A 19,324-nucleotide genomic window follows, 5' to 3' on the forward strand; every position below is an offset into this window, starting at 1 on the left:
TTTGAAAGTGGTAAGGCAAAGTCTTTCAGAATCATTTTAGAGAAGAATTAAATGAGATCAGTTTCACTTTAAATAAGGGTTTTCCAATAGATTAGCATTTATAAGATAACTGCCTAATTTAGAATTTGTTTTTTAACCTCTATATGTAATATGTTTACATGCACACACAGGTTATTTTTTATTTTATTTTTTTGCTTAAAACTAAATTCACCCTGATATAAGCAAACCGTTAAAAGCATTTACATAACCTTACACGTTGTCTGATTATTAATTGGTGTAAGATCATGCATATAAACACGCTCACTGTTTATATCAATTTTAATGTACTTTCACCCCTTATGTAATGACATTATAATTGGTATTTTTCTATCAAACTGTAATGAGCTAATGGGTTCATTCTTGGAAATATATTGAAGGAGGGACCTGAGCCATATTTAGGGACCAGAATATGTTTGAAACTTTGGGGTAGGCCCATTTTGCTTGGGCAAACACACTCACCGAGCACTTAATTAGGAAAAATAGGGTCCCAATAAAGTGTTCGACGTGGTCTTCTGCTGGTGTTGTGCATTCTGAGATGATATTCTGCTCACCACAATTTTGTATGGGAGTGGTTATCTGAGTTACCATAGCCTTTCTGTCAGCTCGAACCTGTCTGGCCATTCTCCAATTTTTTTTTTTTTAGCACATATGTATCAGAATCTTTTTCAGGATCTGTTCTTATCAGCAGGCTGCCATGTGACTAGATAAAAAAGCTTTAGTTGTTTAATGCCCTCTAGATTTTGCAGGGGCCCAAGAAAACTATGAACACATCAGCGTAATATCATTGTAGATAACCGCCTAAATTGTGTAATATATTGATCTTGTTTTACACCGATCAGCCACATCATTAAAACCACTGCCTAATATTGTGTAGGTCGCCTTCTGACGCCAAAACAGCGCCAACAGGCAGCTCAGCATAGCATTCTGAGATTATGGAGATTCTCACCACAATTGTACAGCGTGGTTATCTGAGTTACCGTAGACTTTGTCATTTTGAAACAGTCTGGCCATTCTCTGTTGACCTCTGTCATCAACCAGGTATTTCCATCTACAGAACTGCTGCTCACTGGATGTCTTTTGTTTTTGGCACAAATCGGAGTGTTGTGCGTGAAAATTCCCAGAAATCAGCAGTTACAAAAATACTCAAACCAGCCGGTCTGGCACCAATAATCATGCCACACTCAAAATCACTGAGATAATTTCCCCCCCCCCCCATTCTGATGGTTGATGTGAACATAAAGGTATATGTTGATGTGAACATGGCACTGCTGCCACACAACTGGCAGATTAGATAATCACATGAACAAGCAGGTGCACCGGTGTTCCTAATAAAGTGCTCAGTGAGTGCAGATCAAATAGTCAAATACAAAAAATACACTCTTTATGATCTTTATTGCACCAGGCACTTCACAATAACCCTCCCATCCCAATTCAACCCCGCACTATGAATGAAACCATAGCTCCACCACCTAAATACTATATATTAAACATCATTCTTTTTCTGTACAATAAGAAAAATAAGAATTAAAACTCAAGAAAAGAGAACTACATATCTGAGAGGGTCAACTAAGCAAAACAAGCAAATACAACTTTCATATTTGTCACAGTACTTAATGCCCTGAAATTTCTGCTCAGGGCTTAGACATTTAAGTCTCTCCCTTTGATTCATTGTCCTTCTTTTACAGTTCATGGACTGTTGCAAAAACCGTTCACTTTCATTAGAAGAGAAATGTGTCAGGCTTTATGAATTCCATAAGAACATATGGAAGAATCAATAATTTACATGAAATATCAAACAATAACTTTCACTGTCTGTTGATTTTGAGTGAATCTATTGGCTGTGGTAGTTGTGGTTGCAAGTCTTTCCACTTTCTGTTTCTCAGACAGACTTTCTCGCAGTCAGCACCCGTACGATGGATCCCAGACCCCCTACAGCAAAAGCCTGAGGGAGAACAGAAAGACAAAAATAGAAATGGACGTGTGAGAAGCAAAAACACAGATCAAACATAGGGCAGACTAAGTATATCAGAGCTTAACCTTTTCATGCCACTGCAGAAGGATGGCACTGCTGTTGTCTGAGGGCTTCTCAAAGCCTCTGTAGATGTACTTCATCAGCAGGTCCACTCCATTCTTGTCCAGAGATTTCACTGCTGGCTCAATGTCGCTGCTCTTAAAAGCAGTCAGCACTTGTAAAACTACCGCCTGGGCTCGCTCCTGGGAGATAAACATTAGTGCTGTCAGTCGATTAATCACATCATTTTTTGTAGTAATAATGCTTTATTAACATTTTCTAAACAAAGCCTTCCATAGTATTAAGATAGAAATGCACTAAAATAGCATCAACTCAACTAAGTAACATTAAATGTTTACCTAAGTCTAGGTGGGAGTTTGACTAATTGAAAGAACTAGTTCCACACATTAATAGCAATGGGCATTAAATCACTTAACCTCAAATCCGACATAATATTATTCAGACGGTGAACTGTGGCTATCCACGGTTACAGCAATTGTGAAGCCGCATTCATGACTCGCATTAGGGCGTCAATGCCAGCGTCAAGCGCCTCACTGAACATGACATGAAAAGTGCTTGCAGACAAAACGTCTACGTTTTGGTGATAGTAAAGACTTGACGGGCTAAAAAATACTTCATTTCTTTCACAAGTTCGATCTAGGTCTGTTTTGTAAATCAAATACTGTAATAGATCCTTTCTCTACCATTAGATCGCTGACACAGACAGGAACAGTGTGTGTGTGTGTGTGTGTGTTGTGAAATGTGCATCATTGTATTGATCCCGGGTGAAAACATCGACAAGGTTCCGACCTTCCAACAAGCGTTTATGCTGCATTAACGGTAAATGTGTCAATCATTATTAAGAAAATATAGCGTGTTAATCTTTTTAAATGAATCGCCTGCATTAGCACGTAAATTGAAAGCTCTAATAAACAGGTAAAAATTGATAGTTCTGGTCTAAATCTGACGTTTAATGCCACTAAAAATATATCAGTTCAATTCTATATTAATGCACTAAGTTACTACAAACCATTAAGATGATAAACAGCATGCAGTTAGGTTAATGAACTCTACTTGGCATTATTTATGTACACAGCTGTGCTGCATTCTAATCCGTTGTAAAATACACGCTATAAGCACTCATAACCACATATCATCCGATTTCATATTAATGGAATATTCTGGGTTCAATACAAGTTAAGCTCAATCGACAGCATCTATGGCAAAATGTTGATAACCACAAAAAATTATTTTAACTGGTCACTTCTTTTCTTGAAGAAAAGCAAATATCGCGGTTACAGTGAGGCACTTACTAGGGAAGTGAATGGAGTCCATTTTTGTAGGGTTTAAACAGGAATGTGAAGCTTATCATTTTATAAAAGCACTTACATTAATTATTCTGTTAAAACACATGTATAATTTGAGCTGCAAAGTTGTTTAAATCATAATGTTGTCATTTAAGGGTTTGTTGACATTACATTACATATTTATGTATTGTGGCTGTACTTTTGAAACAGTGAGTATTTTATAGTTTACAGATTGACTGCGTTCACTTCCATTGTAAGCGTTTTACTGTATCAGATTTTTTTGACGAGTCAAAATAAATTTTTGTGGTAATCAATATTAACTTTAAATCAAATGAATTGGTTTTATACAGAACATCACAGCACAATCCTAAATACCTCATTGGAATTATATTTTGTCAAATAAAGTGCTGCATATGAGATATAGCTTAAATATAATACAGTTACTATTTATTTATTATTATTAATAGTAGTGTAACAGTGAATATTACATAACTTTACCATAGTGATCCATTTCTGTCATACTTTTTTCATATAAATTAAGCTTTTATTTTGAAAAGAGTTGTTAGACCAAGGAGCTCTGACGCAATAACAGTAGATTCCCAATCCGGAAAAGCTGGTCACTATTTGAAATCGCAGTAATTATTAAACTACAACAGGCTATCATTTAAATAAATAAAAATGTAGCCTGTATATGACTCGTACTAAAGTGAATTAGCGCTCTGCCTGCTGTCATCTGCTTCAAACAGAGCATGTGATGCTCATGATGGTGTTTTCCGTGTATGAATCAAGGATCTCTTACTGTACTTTCACACCAGAAGCGGCAAGAGCGTCAAAATTCGCTCTGGCTGCCCTGCCTTCGACGCTCAAGGACGCTCCTGGACGCTCTGACGTAGTTGAAATAGGCGGCAACGTTTGTTCAGAATGCTTTGTTTTGTGAACTATATTTAAAGGGGCTGCAATTTAAACATCCAGACATGTCAACCATTTACTTTTTGCCGACCTATCACAAGTAGCGTATATCCTCATGAACTCTTTAAAATGTGAAAATAAGAAATCGATCGATGGCAGAAAGTAATTAAAATTATAGTTGTTTGTTATCAAAATAAAATACATTTGTAATAATAACTGTGGTCTTGGTCATATATTACAGGGAAACCCGTCACGGCAATAATTAGTTTCTCCTCCATTTTATCTTCGGAGCTAATGTTTGGTGGGAACCAAAGTTTACACGGTTGTGTTCTCTAGACTTCGCTAGAGTGGAGCACTTCTATATTCCAATAGGTTGCCGCCGAACCGCGCCACAGCTCATTACCATAATGTTGACTGCACTTGAACTTCCATCTGACGCCCACGCCGCCCAAGACTCGCCGCCGAGAGACGCTGGCTGTCATTGAAAATGAATGACTTCCGGTCGATTTGACGCTCTCGCCGCCTCTGGTGTGAACGTACGGTTAAAGGTATGAGCAGTTTGCATCCCTTATGTCAGCACAACACCGGCTCCACACATTCACAAACACCCACATTTGAAACATTGCACGTGCAAACTATATATCTCATTAAATCGTAGCTTTTGCGGTTCAATAATCTTAGGACATGACGTGATTTGAATTTGTGCACTGAATGTTTACGTAATGACATTTGCACGTCAGATGGTATCGGTTTTTGGCATCAGAGCATTTTTACGAGTACATGAGCGTGGTATCGGACCAGATTCCGATACCAGTATCGGTGCATCCATAGTTGCTGTTGATTTATAAAAGCAATAATCCCCTCAAGGCTCTGCTTAGAACTGTGCTTAGCAACATCCTTAATCTTGGTAAAATCACTGCAACGCACAGCCTCTCACAGCTTCCTGCTTTAATTTCAAACCATCCAGAGCACAAAATGTCACACCCCTAGAGGTATATGAATACAATAGCTCATTTTAGAGACATAATTTCCACATTATTCTGACAACCTGTTATGCCTTAATAACAGAGTATTCTTGAACATCTGAAAGTGCTACATCAACATGTCAGAGTAACATAATTTGTTTAATGTCTCTTACCTTCACTGCCGGATTCTTGGAGTTGATTGGTGGATTCCTCAAGGCAATGTGAAAAGCTGTCATCATGTCCCCTGTGCATCACAGTTAGTTAAGGTAAGCTAACAAACCAGTCAGACACTCACAAAGTACACAAGAGCATTCCTTAAGAGATTTGTGTGTGTGTGTGTGATATGCCAAGTACTCTACATCTTACTTTGACATAGACGTCTGTTTAAAGGAATTGGGGATTCAAAGATTTTTTATTTATATATGAAGACTATGAATATAAGTGTAACAAAGTTTCATGACAAAATAAACTAGCAGAATATTTTAATGTCAGTAAGCTTCTTTATTAACAAAATGGGTTTTTACTCTCAATGGCTAATCTCAACTCATTTTTAATATGTCATATCATTCACACCCTTTATACATGAAGTCATTGTTAAATCGCCTTCTGTTAAATACCACATAAAAATGCATAACCTGCTGCCAAGACAAACTAGACACACTAGAACCATTCATACCAATGACACCAACATCAGAGGGGAGATATCCAAAGCATTTAACTCAATTAAGCCTTTCTCAACTATTGGTGAGAGTCCAGACCCTAAAATCAACTCCAAGATCTGGAAATAAGCTTGTGTTAACGGATGTGACAACAATTGTGTTTTTGGGAGACCACACACTTTGTAAAAACTCTGTGAATTTAAATTCACAATCTACAAATAATAACAGCCACTACATTTTGGAGGGTTGGCACTACTAAGAACATGTAATATAATTTTTTTTATTCATTGTAGTTTTCACATAAATGGAGAAAAACCAGCATTACGGATGTGACATCTCTTCGTTACGGACGTGACAATTGTGAAAGCAGCACTTACATCATGAGGGGAAACCATTAAAAACGCTTTGAAACCTACAGACTTCAACCTCTGAGATATACACTCACCTAAAGGATTATTAGGAACACCTGTTCAATTTCTCATTAATGCAATTATCTAATCAACCAATCACATGGCAGTTGCTTCAATGCATTTAGGGGTGTGGTCCTGGTCAAGACAATCTCCTGAACTCCAAACTGAATGTTAGAATGGGAAAGAATGGTGATTTAAGCAATTTTGAGCGTGGCATGATTGTTGGTGCCAGACGGGCCGGTCTGAGTATTTCACAATCTGCTCAGTTACTGGGATTTTCACGCACAACCATTACTAGGGTTTACAAAGAATGGTGTGAAAAGGGAAAAATATCCAGTATGCGGCAGTCCTGTGGGCGAAAATGCCTTGTTGATGCTAGAGGTCAGAGGAGAATGGGCCAACTGATTCAAGCTGATAGAAGAGCAACTTTGCCTGAAATAACCACTCGTTACAACCGAGGTATGCAGCAAAGCATTTGTGAAGCCACAACACGCACAACCTTGAGGTAGATGGGCTACAACAGCAGAAGACCCCAGCGGGTACCACTCATCTCCACTACAAATAGGAAAAAGAGGCTACAATTTGCAAGAGCTCACCAAAATTGGACAGTTGAAGACTGGAAAAATGTTGCCTGGTCTGATGAGTCTCGATTTCTGTTGAGACATTCAGATGGTAGAGTCAGAATTTGGCGTAAACAGAATGAGAACATGGATCCATCATGCCTTGTTACCACTGTGCAGGCTGGTGGTGGTGGTGTAATGGTGTGGGGGATGTTTTCTTGGCACACTTTAGGCGCCTTAGTGCCAACTGGGCATCGTTTAAAAGCCACGGCCTACCTGAGCATTGTTTCTGACCATGTCCATCCCTTTATGGCCACCATGTACCCATCCTCTGATGGCTACATCCAGCAGGATAATGCACCATGTCACAAAGCTCGAATCATTTCAAATTGGTTTCTTGAACATGACAATGAGTTCACTGTACTAAAATGGCCCCCACAGTCACCAGATCTCAACCCAATAGAGCATCTTTGGGATGTGGTGGAACGGGAGCTTCGTGCCCTGGATGTGCATCCCACAAATCTCCATCAACTGCAAGATGCTATCCTATCAATATGGGCCAACATTTCTAAAGAATGCTTTCAGCACCTTGTTGAATCAATGCCACGTAGAATTAAGGCAGTTCTGAAGGCGAAAGTGGGTCAAACACAGTATTAGTATGGTGTTCCTAATAATCCTTTAGGTGAGTGTACTATATTGCGTTATAATAATCATCATCAAGGCTGCATGATGAATTGAAATAAGTTTGAAATTGCCATTTTTCCATGTTGTGGTTGACATTTGTGGAATTGCCAAGTATTGCCTCCACATACCAGAAATAGATAATTGCAGTCACCTATTCTGCAACAAATTAAACAGAGAGGGAAAATCCTGGTTTCAGACACTACATGAGTAAAGCAACAGGCATTCCTGGTGGGTCACTTAAAAAAACACCCACCCTCTCTTAACATGTTACATATGTTATCAAGAGCAGAATGTAATCAGCACGCCTACAGTCCTTAAAGGTGATGCAAGCTATTTTTTGCATGCAAAAGGTACACAAAAATAGTTTCTACTCCCTGAGGCCTAGTCCACATTAACACATCTTTCTCCGTTTTGGCCTTCCATCCACACTGAGATGGCATTTTTGTCCACGAAAACTGAGCTTTTTGAAAATGCACACCAAAGTGGATAAATTTGAAGTGTGGAATGTGAAAACAGATTCTTTGGAAAACTATGCATTTTTAGTCATGTGATCTATCCAACCAAAACAATCAAGATGGCGGCCTGTGTTATTCAACAGCATTTTTTGGGCATCTTATGTGCATTCGAACTACTGAGTTAGAATATTCGACAGCATTTTGGGGGATCTTTGGCACATTTGAGTGGCTGATTCAACATTCAACAGTATTTTTGGGCATCTTTGGTGCATTTGAATGGTTGATTCAAACATTCCACAGCATCTTTGGGCAACGTTGGCATGTTTGAATGTGTGATCTGAACATTCAACAGAATTTTTGAGCATTTATGCAGAATCAAATGTTTGATTCAAATATTCCATAGCATTTTTGGCCATCTTTGGTTTGTTTGATCGGGTGATTTGAAGATTCAACAGAATTTTTGAGCATTTATGCAGCGTTTATGCAGAATCAAATGTTTGATTCAAATATTCCATAGCATTTTTGGCCATCTTTGGTTTGTTTGATCGGGTGATTTGAAGATTCAACAGAATTTTTGAGCACCAGAAGAACATTCGAATGGTTTCCTCAAGCACTCTGCAACACTTCTGGGCATCAGAGGCATGTTCGAACAGATTATTTGAATCATTCAGTATCATTTTTGGGAATCTATAGAACGTTTAAACGGTTGATTCAAACATTTATACTGCTTTTTTGAGCGTCACAAAAACGTTTGAAATGTTAATTTGAACATCATTTTGTGCATCTTTGGCAAGTTTGAACAGTTATTTCAAACATTCAATAACCTTTCCGAGTATCAGAGAAATTCAACAGCATTTAACCCTTGTGTGGTGTTAATATTTTTGTTATTCAGCCAGTGTTCGTGGGTCTGGTGGACCCGCTGCATTTTTGGGTTTTTAATTCAAAACAATCAAACAATTTGATGTTAAAATACTCAACAGATATTTACTTCATCCCAATAACAAGCAATATAAACAGCATATATGGTTAATATTTGCCCTTTACCTTTGCTAGATAACATTTTTTAATAAAATGTAATAAAAAAGGAAAATCAATTATAATCAAGACATGAGTGGAAAAAAATTCAACAAATTTACAAATGAAGCAAGGTTTTTCATAACTATTGATTTGTATTTATTTGAACTTCATTAGAAATGTAACCATTCAGGTCAGTTTACACAACACAAGCTGAACGCATACAGCGACCATGTCAGTCGCCGTATGAAAGGCAATGTGTTCAATAGGGCGACTGACATGGTCGCTGTATGCATTCAGCTTGTGTTGTGTAAACTGACCTGAATGGTTACATTTCTAATTCATATGTACTTCTTGCACTTGATGCATGTATATTGTGTTTTTCTGTCCATCTTGGGTCCACACACTTCGCAGAGCTTCTTTTTGTTGTTGCTGGCCGCAACCTAGAATAATGAACAGATCAGGAATCTTACTAACTCTCTCTCTCTCTAGGCATGAGTGTCAGACATATACTTCAGGCTCTGCTGATGGTGTTTCTGTAGGTCAGGTGGATAGGGCATCAGCATTCTCCTCCTGAATCCTCCTCATGATGGTTGCAGAGGCTGGGGTTCTTGGAACATGTTGTCTTCTCTGGATTTGTGGTCTCACCAATGACTTACCCAGTTCCTCGAGAAAGAGGCGTCTCCTCTGGAGCTTCCCTCGGTTCCACTCTGGGTTCAGTGCCATTCAGATGACAAAGGCGTTGTACGCTGAGATGTACAGTGTGTGGTCATTGAAAATGTGTTCTGATATATGTTCTTCACAGAAAATGAGTAATTTTTATTTTATTTGAAAATGGGTCCCACAGACCTGAACACCATACAAGCCTCAGAGCCGCGTTCGGACGGTTGACTGAATCACTCAAATGCATTTGTGGGCATATTTGACGTGTTAAAATGGTCGAGTCAAACATTGAACACCCTTTTGGGGCATCTTTGGCACAACCAAAAGGTTGATTGTTAAACAAAATTTTATTCTTTGGCCTGCTGAACAGTTAATTCAAACATTCAACAGCGTTTTTGAATATTTAAAAAAAAAAAAAAAACGGTTGATTCGAATATTCAGCAACACTTTTGGGTATTAGATGCATGTTTGAACTATCAATTTCATTTTGAGGAATCTTTGGTACGTTTAAACAGTTGATTCAATCATTCAACGATCTTATTGAGTATTAGAAACACGTTCGAACGGTTGATTTGAACATACAACAGCAGTCTGTGGAATCGAAGGCTCGTTGGAAATGTTAATTCGAACATTCTGCTAAATATTAGGGAATCAAAGGAGCACTTGATCGGTTGATTCGAACATTTGGCAGCATTCTGGGATGTCGAAGGCGCATTCAAACATCCGACAACATTTTGGGCACCCATCGCGTTCGAACACACCTGCGCTGCACAAAACGCTGCGTAGGTTCGAAGACAGAAGCTGAACGTAAATAATACACGATCTATAATAATCTTGGATGAGGTTTGTAGTTGATTTTATAATATAGATACTAAAACTTCCTTTGACAAGTATACTTAAGAAGATTTCTCAGTATAGCTCTATAGATCATTGACATCTGGACTGAATATTACTGAACAGAAGGATATTGCCTGATGAGTTTGTCCACCTCTGACGCGTCGGGTCCCTGCTGTTCGGCCGCCTCGTCCTGATCATCCACGAATTTATTCTCGTCGAATTCATCGATGTCGACTCCCCGGAATCGCGAGGACGAGGTGTTTTTCGCCATGAGGAGGAGGAGGAGGAGCCGTTTCAATCAATCATGCGCCTCCGAGTGTGGGATGATCGGACAGATATTCAGCTACACGGCGATCCGAGTGTGTCTCCGCTATACTCCGTTCCGAAACCCAAAGGCATGGACATCCGTTAGTCGGTTCATTTGTCAGCTGGATGGTGCAGCTGTTGCCTCTTCCCCAGCTCGAGCATTTCCACACATTCCTGCAGAGCGGACAAAAATTCCCGATTGAAGAGGAAGCGGAATCCCACACGATGGTTGCGGTGTGATCCAGTGTTTCCGTTTCCTGTGATGCAACGAAACATGTTTTGGATTGATATATAAATTTTCATTAAGAAGAAACTAAATATAGTTATATACAATATTAATATGATATTTTACAATTATTTATATTAACGGGGAAGTATCATATACATACAATAAAATGGTCTGGCTCCAAACCAGTTTTCTTTCAACTTACGTATACGTAATAGGCCTAGTGTAGTGTTTTCTATTTATGTAAAGGCAAAAAGTCTATTAGAACATGATATACCATTAGCAATTATGATATTGTGTATAAGTGGCAGCTGGCACTTTTCCCCTGTGTTCGTTTAGTTTAATGTTTTATTTTTGTAATTTTATGGTTTACACAACTGAAACCATGTAAACATCTAATGTACATTTGAAGGAACGTTCTCTCTGTATTGTTCTTGTATACATCCATTTAAAAATATATATGTTTAACAAAGTGCCAGTGCCTAAACTTACAAATGATAAGCATATTTGTGCTTTGTAATAATTAAAAGTCATAATGTGGTCTAATTTTGCTAATACCAATTGACCTTCCTATGATATTCAATCATGTTTGACCGACATAAATGTTTAAAATGTAATAAAAACGGTTTCCTTTGTCTGAGCAGTACAAAACTTGGTTACTTTTCCTTCATTTGCCATCTGAACATTAAAATATAAAATAAAATTGGACATGATTCAATAAGTGGTTGTAAAACAAATAAGCGACACTTTGGTATTCGCAGTCAATTGACCGACCATTGAAAATGAATGGGAAATAACAAAAAACAGGGATTTTGTTTTCGATATCTATCAAATACAATCAGTAATTCAGCCACAATGCAGAAACATTGACAGACAGAAAAAAAGGAAACAGACATAAATTACAGGGTGAGACTCTGAAACATCCTCAGTGCAAAACACACACACACACACACGTTTGCAAAATACATTTTTACTATAGAATGTTTGAAATTGCTAATTTTTTACTTTGACTCTTTTGTTTTATACTCTAAAATTCTCAGAATGTTGCAGTTCATTTCTGTTTCTTAATGTTCATTTTCTTTACATTATTATACATTTTCTTTGAGTTAATACATTTTTAGGTTTTAAATAAATTATTTGTAGAAAAATTCTTATTCTCTGTCTTCTCTTTGTAACACCATGATCAGGTCTGATGACAAGCGTAATGACATAAACCTAAAAAAAATCAAACTTAAAATGCTGAACTTTTACAAATAATACTTAGTCCAAAAGCATATCTTGTGACGAAATATAAAATTATGTTTCAACAAGTCATCAGACTGCACAGTAGTTGTCTACAGCCATTTACTGGCTGTTACTGGCATGACATGTTTTTCAAGTCATGGTATTAATATTTTGTTCACCAGATGGCAGCAGTCTGCCTCCAATTTATGTCACGGTCTCATATTTTCCTCATGTTTTAACTTATAGTAGGGAAGGTTTTGAATTAGTAAAAAAAGTATTTGTTTATGCCAATTAATAATCAATTTTAGAAATGTATATATAAATATGATTAAAAAATTGCATAAAATCCTAAAAGAAATGCGTAATTTTATTGTTCTTACTTAATGTAAGTAGAAATGGTACCATCGTCGTCGTCGTCATCATCATCATCATCATCATCATCAAAAAAGGGTTACACATTTGACCCTTCCAGTCAAAAATGACCGCGAATACCGTATGAGGATTAAATATTTGGAAGTAATGTATCATGTTCAAAACATGGTATTACCATTGTATAGTATAATGTCTAAAAACCACGATAACACATTATTTTCCTTATTTATTTATTTTGTTCATGTTCTGAGCCAATCTATGGACAGTGCAAATCTGCTATAACATCAATGATGTAAGATTTCCCACCTCTAAACTGAGCAGTGAATTGCATTCCCTCACATTTCACCACATACAAACCAAACGATTTGTCTGCATTTTTACTTAATATGACAAACAGCTAAACTGAATTGGCTCATTTTTGGCGATAAAGGTAAGAAATGTCGAATAAATATAGTCTATAGCTACCGTGTCTATCGTTGAATGATATTTTTCCCCTCAAGTCTGGGTCAAAACACAGATCACTCAAGGCAGTTATTTCATACATACCTGCCTGAAAGCAACAAAAAGCCACTAGGGGGCAGCAGATGTTTTCATACTATTGCTCATGTATTGAGTGTATTAATATTAATTCAGGGGGCCAAACCAGTACACCATCTTGAACAAATTAGTTTTATTTTTTTACAAAGTATTTTTTTCTCCTTTTATTTTTACATGCATCTTAATGAAACATTGTTTTCTTTTCATTGTTAACTGCAATTACAACCTTATCATAAAAGATTAGATTCATTGAAACTGTTGCAAATGAGAACAAATGTTAACCTTAATCTATATGAGATGCTGCACTTGCATCTTTTTTAATAGAATGCGCATTTTTCCACACAACCCCCCAGTATAGAGTAATGGGAGCGTCTGACCTTGTCTCTTCCCATTCCATCCAGGATTTCCATGTCTTGAATGCACTTTCTTAGTGTTTGCATGTACATCTATATGAGTTTTGATTGTATTTTCATTGCTAATACAAAAAAAAAAGTACTGACCGTGCCTTGCAGCGGAGTGATGTGTATAGACAGGCATTATCAATACCTGGCTGACATCCTGTCTTCCATTTTAAAGGCAATACAATTATTTACTCTTGAGTCTGAATGGGTGCTGTGAGATTCAGGCCTCTAGGCATTCCACAAAACCCTGCTGCTTCTATAAATTCAGTGTTCATTTAATCAGATAGTGTGTAATGTATGGCATTAATGAGGGTCTCATGTTCCAGGCACACTTTGAACATGTTCAGAATATAAATAATTCATTTTTTGCCATGTCACTACATACAGTATTAGTACATAGATGTTCAGTTGCACATATGACTACAAACTGAAACAGTATACAACTTTAAAGAATGACCCTAACTTTGAGAACTTTGACTTCTGAAGTAAATCTTTGCTGCTGTGGTCTGTAATGCCTTTAAAATCAAATTAAAATACATTTACAATTGTAATAATTTCTCTCTCTCTCTCTCTCTCTCTCTCTCTCTCTCTCTCTTTCTATATCATATATTTTCTTAGGCCTTATAAAGTTATAATGTCCATTACAATTACCCCCCTCCCCCCTGATTTTAGCATCATTTAGTTTAAAATCAACAGCTGTTAGTTTGCATAGGTGTACTTTTTTCTTCAACCCTGAAAAATGTTGTGTAATGTCATTCCCCTAATGTTAAAGACATTCACCAGATATGTTTTTAGGATGAAATTACATTTTTTATATCACTCAAAAAGCACCAAAACCAGAAAGGATTTCATTTTCAATGAATCTTATTGATCCGTGTCAACACAACTAAAGAGTCAGCCACTTTAAGAAAGTCCAGAGGGTATTCGAGAATCTAAAAATGTATTATTCTTCTTTGCTTGACTAATGTGAATGAGAACATAGCAGCTGTTGTTCCCAATTATGTTAAAGCCCTTCTTCTCAAAGCCATAAGGACTTTTTTTGTTTTGTTGTTTTTGTTGAAGATTTTGTTAAACCCAAACAATCAATCAATCAATCAATCCTCTTTTTTAAAGCAGGTTTTCTTCATTGGGTAGGACTGAAAGGCCACACACAACTGTGCTCTCACATTGCTTTCAGAACTATTCCAAGCTTCTCCACCTGTTCACATGAGTCGCTGGCTCACTTCAGAGGGGCCCAAGAAGCTGTCTTAGCTTCTTGGAGCCCCTCTGGTCCCCACAAAAATGTTTTGGTGGTTTTAATTTTATGAGTCTGAGCCCCCCTCACAGTGCTTATTATTTTGGGGTGGGGGCTGATTACCGCTTCAGCCTTTGTTTTTAATAGGCAAGGATTTCCTTTTATTTCAATAATATGTCGCATGTCTTTCATCGGGCTACTAAATCTATTGTCATTACAGACATTTCTGGTCCTAATTATTGAATGGCAGGGCTTATAAGTATTGAAAGTTCTGATGCGATAGCCAAATGACGTTCCATAAAACAATGGCAAAACACTAATAGTGGGAGAGGGGTTTCTGACTATCAGGGTGGAAGGAAATGTCAGAGATGTAGCTGTGGCTGGATAGTGTGTTTTACCCACGAGTTTGCCATCAGAGGTTTTGTCCACTCTTAAATATGCACTTCTATTATAAGAAGTTAATCTGGTCCTTATAATGTCATGGTATTGTTTGTCCTCTGTGATATTGTAAGATCTGTCAGCATCATTGATGTTATGTTGATTTCCCTGCATGCTGTTGTCTTCTATGACCTCATGTTGTCTGTTGTCATCCATGATGTTCTGTGGATTTGTATCCTCTGTGATGACATTCTCAAATTTGTCTTCTGTAATATCTTGTGCATCAGTCATGTCAGGTTGCATTTTGCCAACTGGAATATCATGCTGTCCGGTGTCTGTGTTATCATATTGTTTGCCATCAGCAGAATCATTTTGTTGTTCGTCATGTATTTTGTTGACAGCGTTGTGTTGTTTTAGGCTCTCCATGGTGATGTCATGATCTCTGACATGCTCCTCTATGATGGTTTGCTTCTCATGTTCCTCTGAGCTTTTAAGGAAAACAAATTGTCAACACTTTCATAAAAAAAAAACTGCTTTCAGTTGGCTTTTTTACACCACATCTATCTATCTATCTATCTATCTATCTATCTATCTATCTATCTATCTATCTATCTGTCTGTCTGTCTGTCTGTCTGTCTGTCTGTCTGTCTGTCTGTCTGTCCGTCCGTCCGTCCGTCCGTCCGTCCGTCCGTCCGTCCGTCTCACTCTTTCTTTTCTATCTATCGATCGATCGGTCTGTCTGTCTGTCTGTCTGTCTGTCTGTCTGTCTGTCTGTCTGTCTGTCACTCTATCTATCTATCTATCTATCTATCTGGCTGTCTGTCTGTCTGTCACTCTTTCTTTTCTTTCTATCTATCTATCTATCTATCTATCTATCTATCTATCTATCTATCTATCTATCTATCTATCACTCTTTCTTTTCTATCTATCGATCGATCGATCTGTCTGTCTGTCTGTCTGTCTGTCTGTCTCTCTATCTATCTATCTATCTATCTATCTATCTATCTATCTATCTATCTATCACTCTTTCTTTTCTATCGATCGATCGATCTGTCTGTCTGTCTGTCTGTCTGTCTCTCTATCTATCTATCTATCTATCTATCTATCTATCTATCTATCTATCTATCTATCTATCTATCTATCTATCTATCTGTCACTCTTTCTTTTCTATCTATCTATCTATCTATCTATCTATCTATCTATCTATCTATCTATCTATCTATCTATCTGTCACTCTTTCTTTTCTATCTATCTATCTATCTATCTATCTATCTATCTATCTATCTATCTATCTATCTATCTATCTATCTATCTATCTATCTATCTATCTATCTGTCTGTCTGTCTGTCTGTCTGTCTGTCTGTCTGTCTGTCTGTCACTCTTTCTTTTCTATCTATCTATCTATCTATCTATCTATCTATCTATCTATCTATCTATCTATCTATCTATCTATCTATCTGTCTGTCTGTCTGTCTGTCTGTCTGTCTGTCTGTCTGTCTGTCACTCTTTCTTTTCTATCTATCTATCTATCTATCTATCTATCTATCTATCTATCTATCTATCTATCTATCTATCTATCTATCTATCTGTCTGTCTGTCTGTCTGTCTGTCTGTCTGTCTGTCTGTCTGTCTGTCACTCTTTCTTTTCTATCTATCTATCTGTCTGTCTATCTATCTATCTATCTATCTATCTATCTATCTATCTAGCTGTCTATCTGACTAGCTGTCTGTCTGTTTGTCTAACAAATAAGACTACCTTCAAATTTGTGAAAACTTAAATTTTTTTGCTGTAAATATTCACACCAATATCAATTCTCATTAAAGGCTTTGTCAAACCAACACCACGTTTTTTATTAAGAAATTTCCTTTTATAGTTAAACTTGTATAAAACGAAACTCTTGCCAAGTACCTTGTGTACATCGACAATAAAGTTACATATTTATTAGCAGATTCAAAGTCTGTTTGTCTGGAGGGCAAAACAATCTAACAACTTATTACTTTTAAAAAGTATATGGCTTCAGATGTTCAAAACTCATAAAGAGTGGTTACATCCTAAGGCTACGCTATGCAGAATTGCCCCCTTGATTGCTGCATCTTGGAGACTCATGTTCAAAAACAGAGATTTGCTAGCCTGGAACATGAACAAACCTTTCAAATAAATGTGAAATGAATATTTGCAGCCTGACCTGCAGCTGTATTACAGCTGCTAATATACAGAGAGACTGAAAACATGAATTCCCTCTTTCAAATGCAATGAACTTGGTAATCATGAGAAATTGTGAAAATATGTACTTGGTTTTCTTCAATCATGCCTTTTAAAATACCTATTGGCCAGGAAAGCTTATGTGCCATTTGCACTCTAAAATAGCTTTAGAATTACAGTTAGAACATCAGTAAATCCTTGTTAATTACAGTTCTTACTGCTTACTGCAAATCAGATCAAAATTCGTTGCTACATCTTAGACATATTAGTTTGGAGCAAAAACCTGAGTTGGGTAAATATCTACACTATATGACATTTTTGTAACATAACCTTAAAATGTCCTTCATGTGGTAACATCTAAATAAGCTGGTATTATTCAAATCAAATATATTATTTGACTAAATCAAGCAATGATACCACTTAAAGTCATTATTAAAGGTCAGATAAGCTAGAGAAAGCTCCATGAGGTAATAAATGCCCATATTCACATTTTAATGTTCTTCATCTATGAACATAAGGTTGTTGCTACTCTAGGCAACAGTATTCGTGCATGCCTCTGGCAGTATTTTGAGTTTCCATGGAGGTGAGAACATCATATTGTTACCAGCTGAATACTAGACACTAACCACACAGCATACAATTTGTAACTTAATACTGCTTAAGGGCACAGAGGGCTCAGGATTTCACTCATGAACGTTCATTAACTGCCTTTATTCTCAATGCACAAAAGTCCCTCTAATTTATCATTCCAATATGCTAGCCATTTATTTCTTTGCTAGCTGGTTTCCCCTTGAAAATGGCTTTACCCTGGTTAAAGTGATATTATAATTAAGCAATATACATAAGTATAATACTCAGTGAGTGATGTGTGTTTCTTTTTACTACATGCATGTCTTCTGAACCCATTTTAATACCTCTGTTTTGTTTTCTGAATGTACTGTTATCGGGTTGTCCTCTTTTTAGGATCGTCTTTTATCAACAACGTTAAATAGATAATTTATTTAGCTACAATGAAAACTATTAACCTAAAAATCTTGCACATAGTAAAATCGAAATGAACTGGTTTGATTTATATCAACCTGGCCACATTAGGTTACACCCACAAAACTAATAGTAATGGTTAGATCGGTTAGAAATAGCTCCTTAGTGTAATAATTGGAGGTTACCACTTTTTACAATGTAGTTAGTTAATTAGTTAGTAGCTGAGTAAACTGAACCTATTATCCTGTCGCTCTTCTGTCTCCTCGCCCTGCTCCTCTGGCTGGTATGAAGAAGGGATGAAGAGATGTAGAGATGGAGTTAGATTGGGACTTTTTTCATTAGAGTATTGAGGTCCATTTTGGAGGACACTTTGATCATCCTTTCTTCTCCAGGGTGTCTTGCATGTGGGAGGTTCTCCATAAAGAATTAAATGAATGAGAAGGATTGTGTGAGATTTGCACTGTTAGAATGAATTTGAAGTCAAAATTTGAATTCCTTATGATAGCTGTTGAGACCATATTAGATCAACTACACATCGAACATGTAGAAATATAGAATGTCACCAACAGAACATTCCATTCTCTTAATAAGGTTGTTATGTAGTGTATTGTAAGCATTTCAGCACATCAACAGAGAGGCCATATGTATGTAGACATAGTATATTGTAACATAACAAGACATAACAAGTCTTTAAATGAAAGGTCATGTCAATGACACCTGTTGCTTTGAAATTACAGAGCTGCCAAAGCCAATCCAGACACCAGGCAAAGCTAAATGGCTGATGACAAGCAATTTTTGGTCAGATGACCAGTTAAGTTGGAGACTACATATTTATGATTGAAAAGTTTAGTTTGCCAAAACATTTAAATAATGTTGTAATTTACTCACTGTGATATTGTCCCAAACCTTTATGGCTTTCTTTCTTCCTTGGAACTCAAGAGGAGACGTT

General features: G+C 37.0%; 2 protein-coding genes across 2 annotated transcripts; both read right to left on the reverse strand.

Moving 5' to 3' along the window:
- Window positions 1–1,396: 1,396 nt before the first annotated feature.
- On the reverse strand, window positions 1,397–11,151 carry LOC127621053 (actin-related protein 2/3 complex subunit 5-like protein). The gene is made up of 4 exons (XM_052094483.1): window positions 10,644–11,151; window positions 5,405–5,476; window positions 2,077–2,253; window positions 1,397–1,981 (listed from the first exon to the last, which is right to left on the reverse strand). Exons 1-4 carry the CDS (start codon window positions 10,782–10,784, stop codon window positions 1,919–1,921), a joined length of 453 nt encoding a protein of 150 aa, XP_051950443.1. The 5' UTR covers window positions 10,785–11,151; the 3' UTR covers window positions 1,397–1,918.
- A 3,647-nt stretch (window positions 11,152–14,798) lies between these two features.
- Window positions 14,799–18,719, reverse strand: LOC127621222 (uncharacterized). Its single transcript, XM_052094729.1, has 2 exons — window positions 18,612–18,719; window positions 14,799–15,678 (listed from the first exon to the last, which is right to left on the reverse strand). Exon 2 carries the CDS (start codon window positions 15,615–15,617, stop codon window positions 14,799–14,801), a length of 819 nt encoding a protein of 272 aa, XP_051950689.1. The 5' UTR covers window positions 15,618–15,678; window positions 18,612–18,719.
- Between the last annotated feature and the right edge of the window lie 605 nt (window positions 18,720–19,324).

Source organism: Xyrauchen texanus, chromosome 27 (assembly GCF_025860055.1).
Source record: "Xyrauchen texanus isolate HMW12.3.18 chromosome 27, RBS_HiC_50CHRs, whole genome shotgun sequence".
NCBI lineage: Eukaryota > Metazoa > Chordata > Actinopteri > Cypriniformes > Catostomidae > Xyrauchen > Xyrauchen texanus.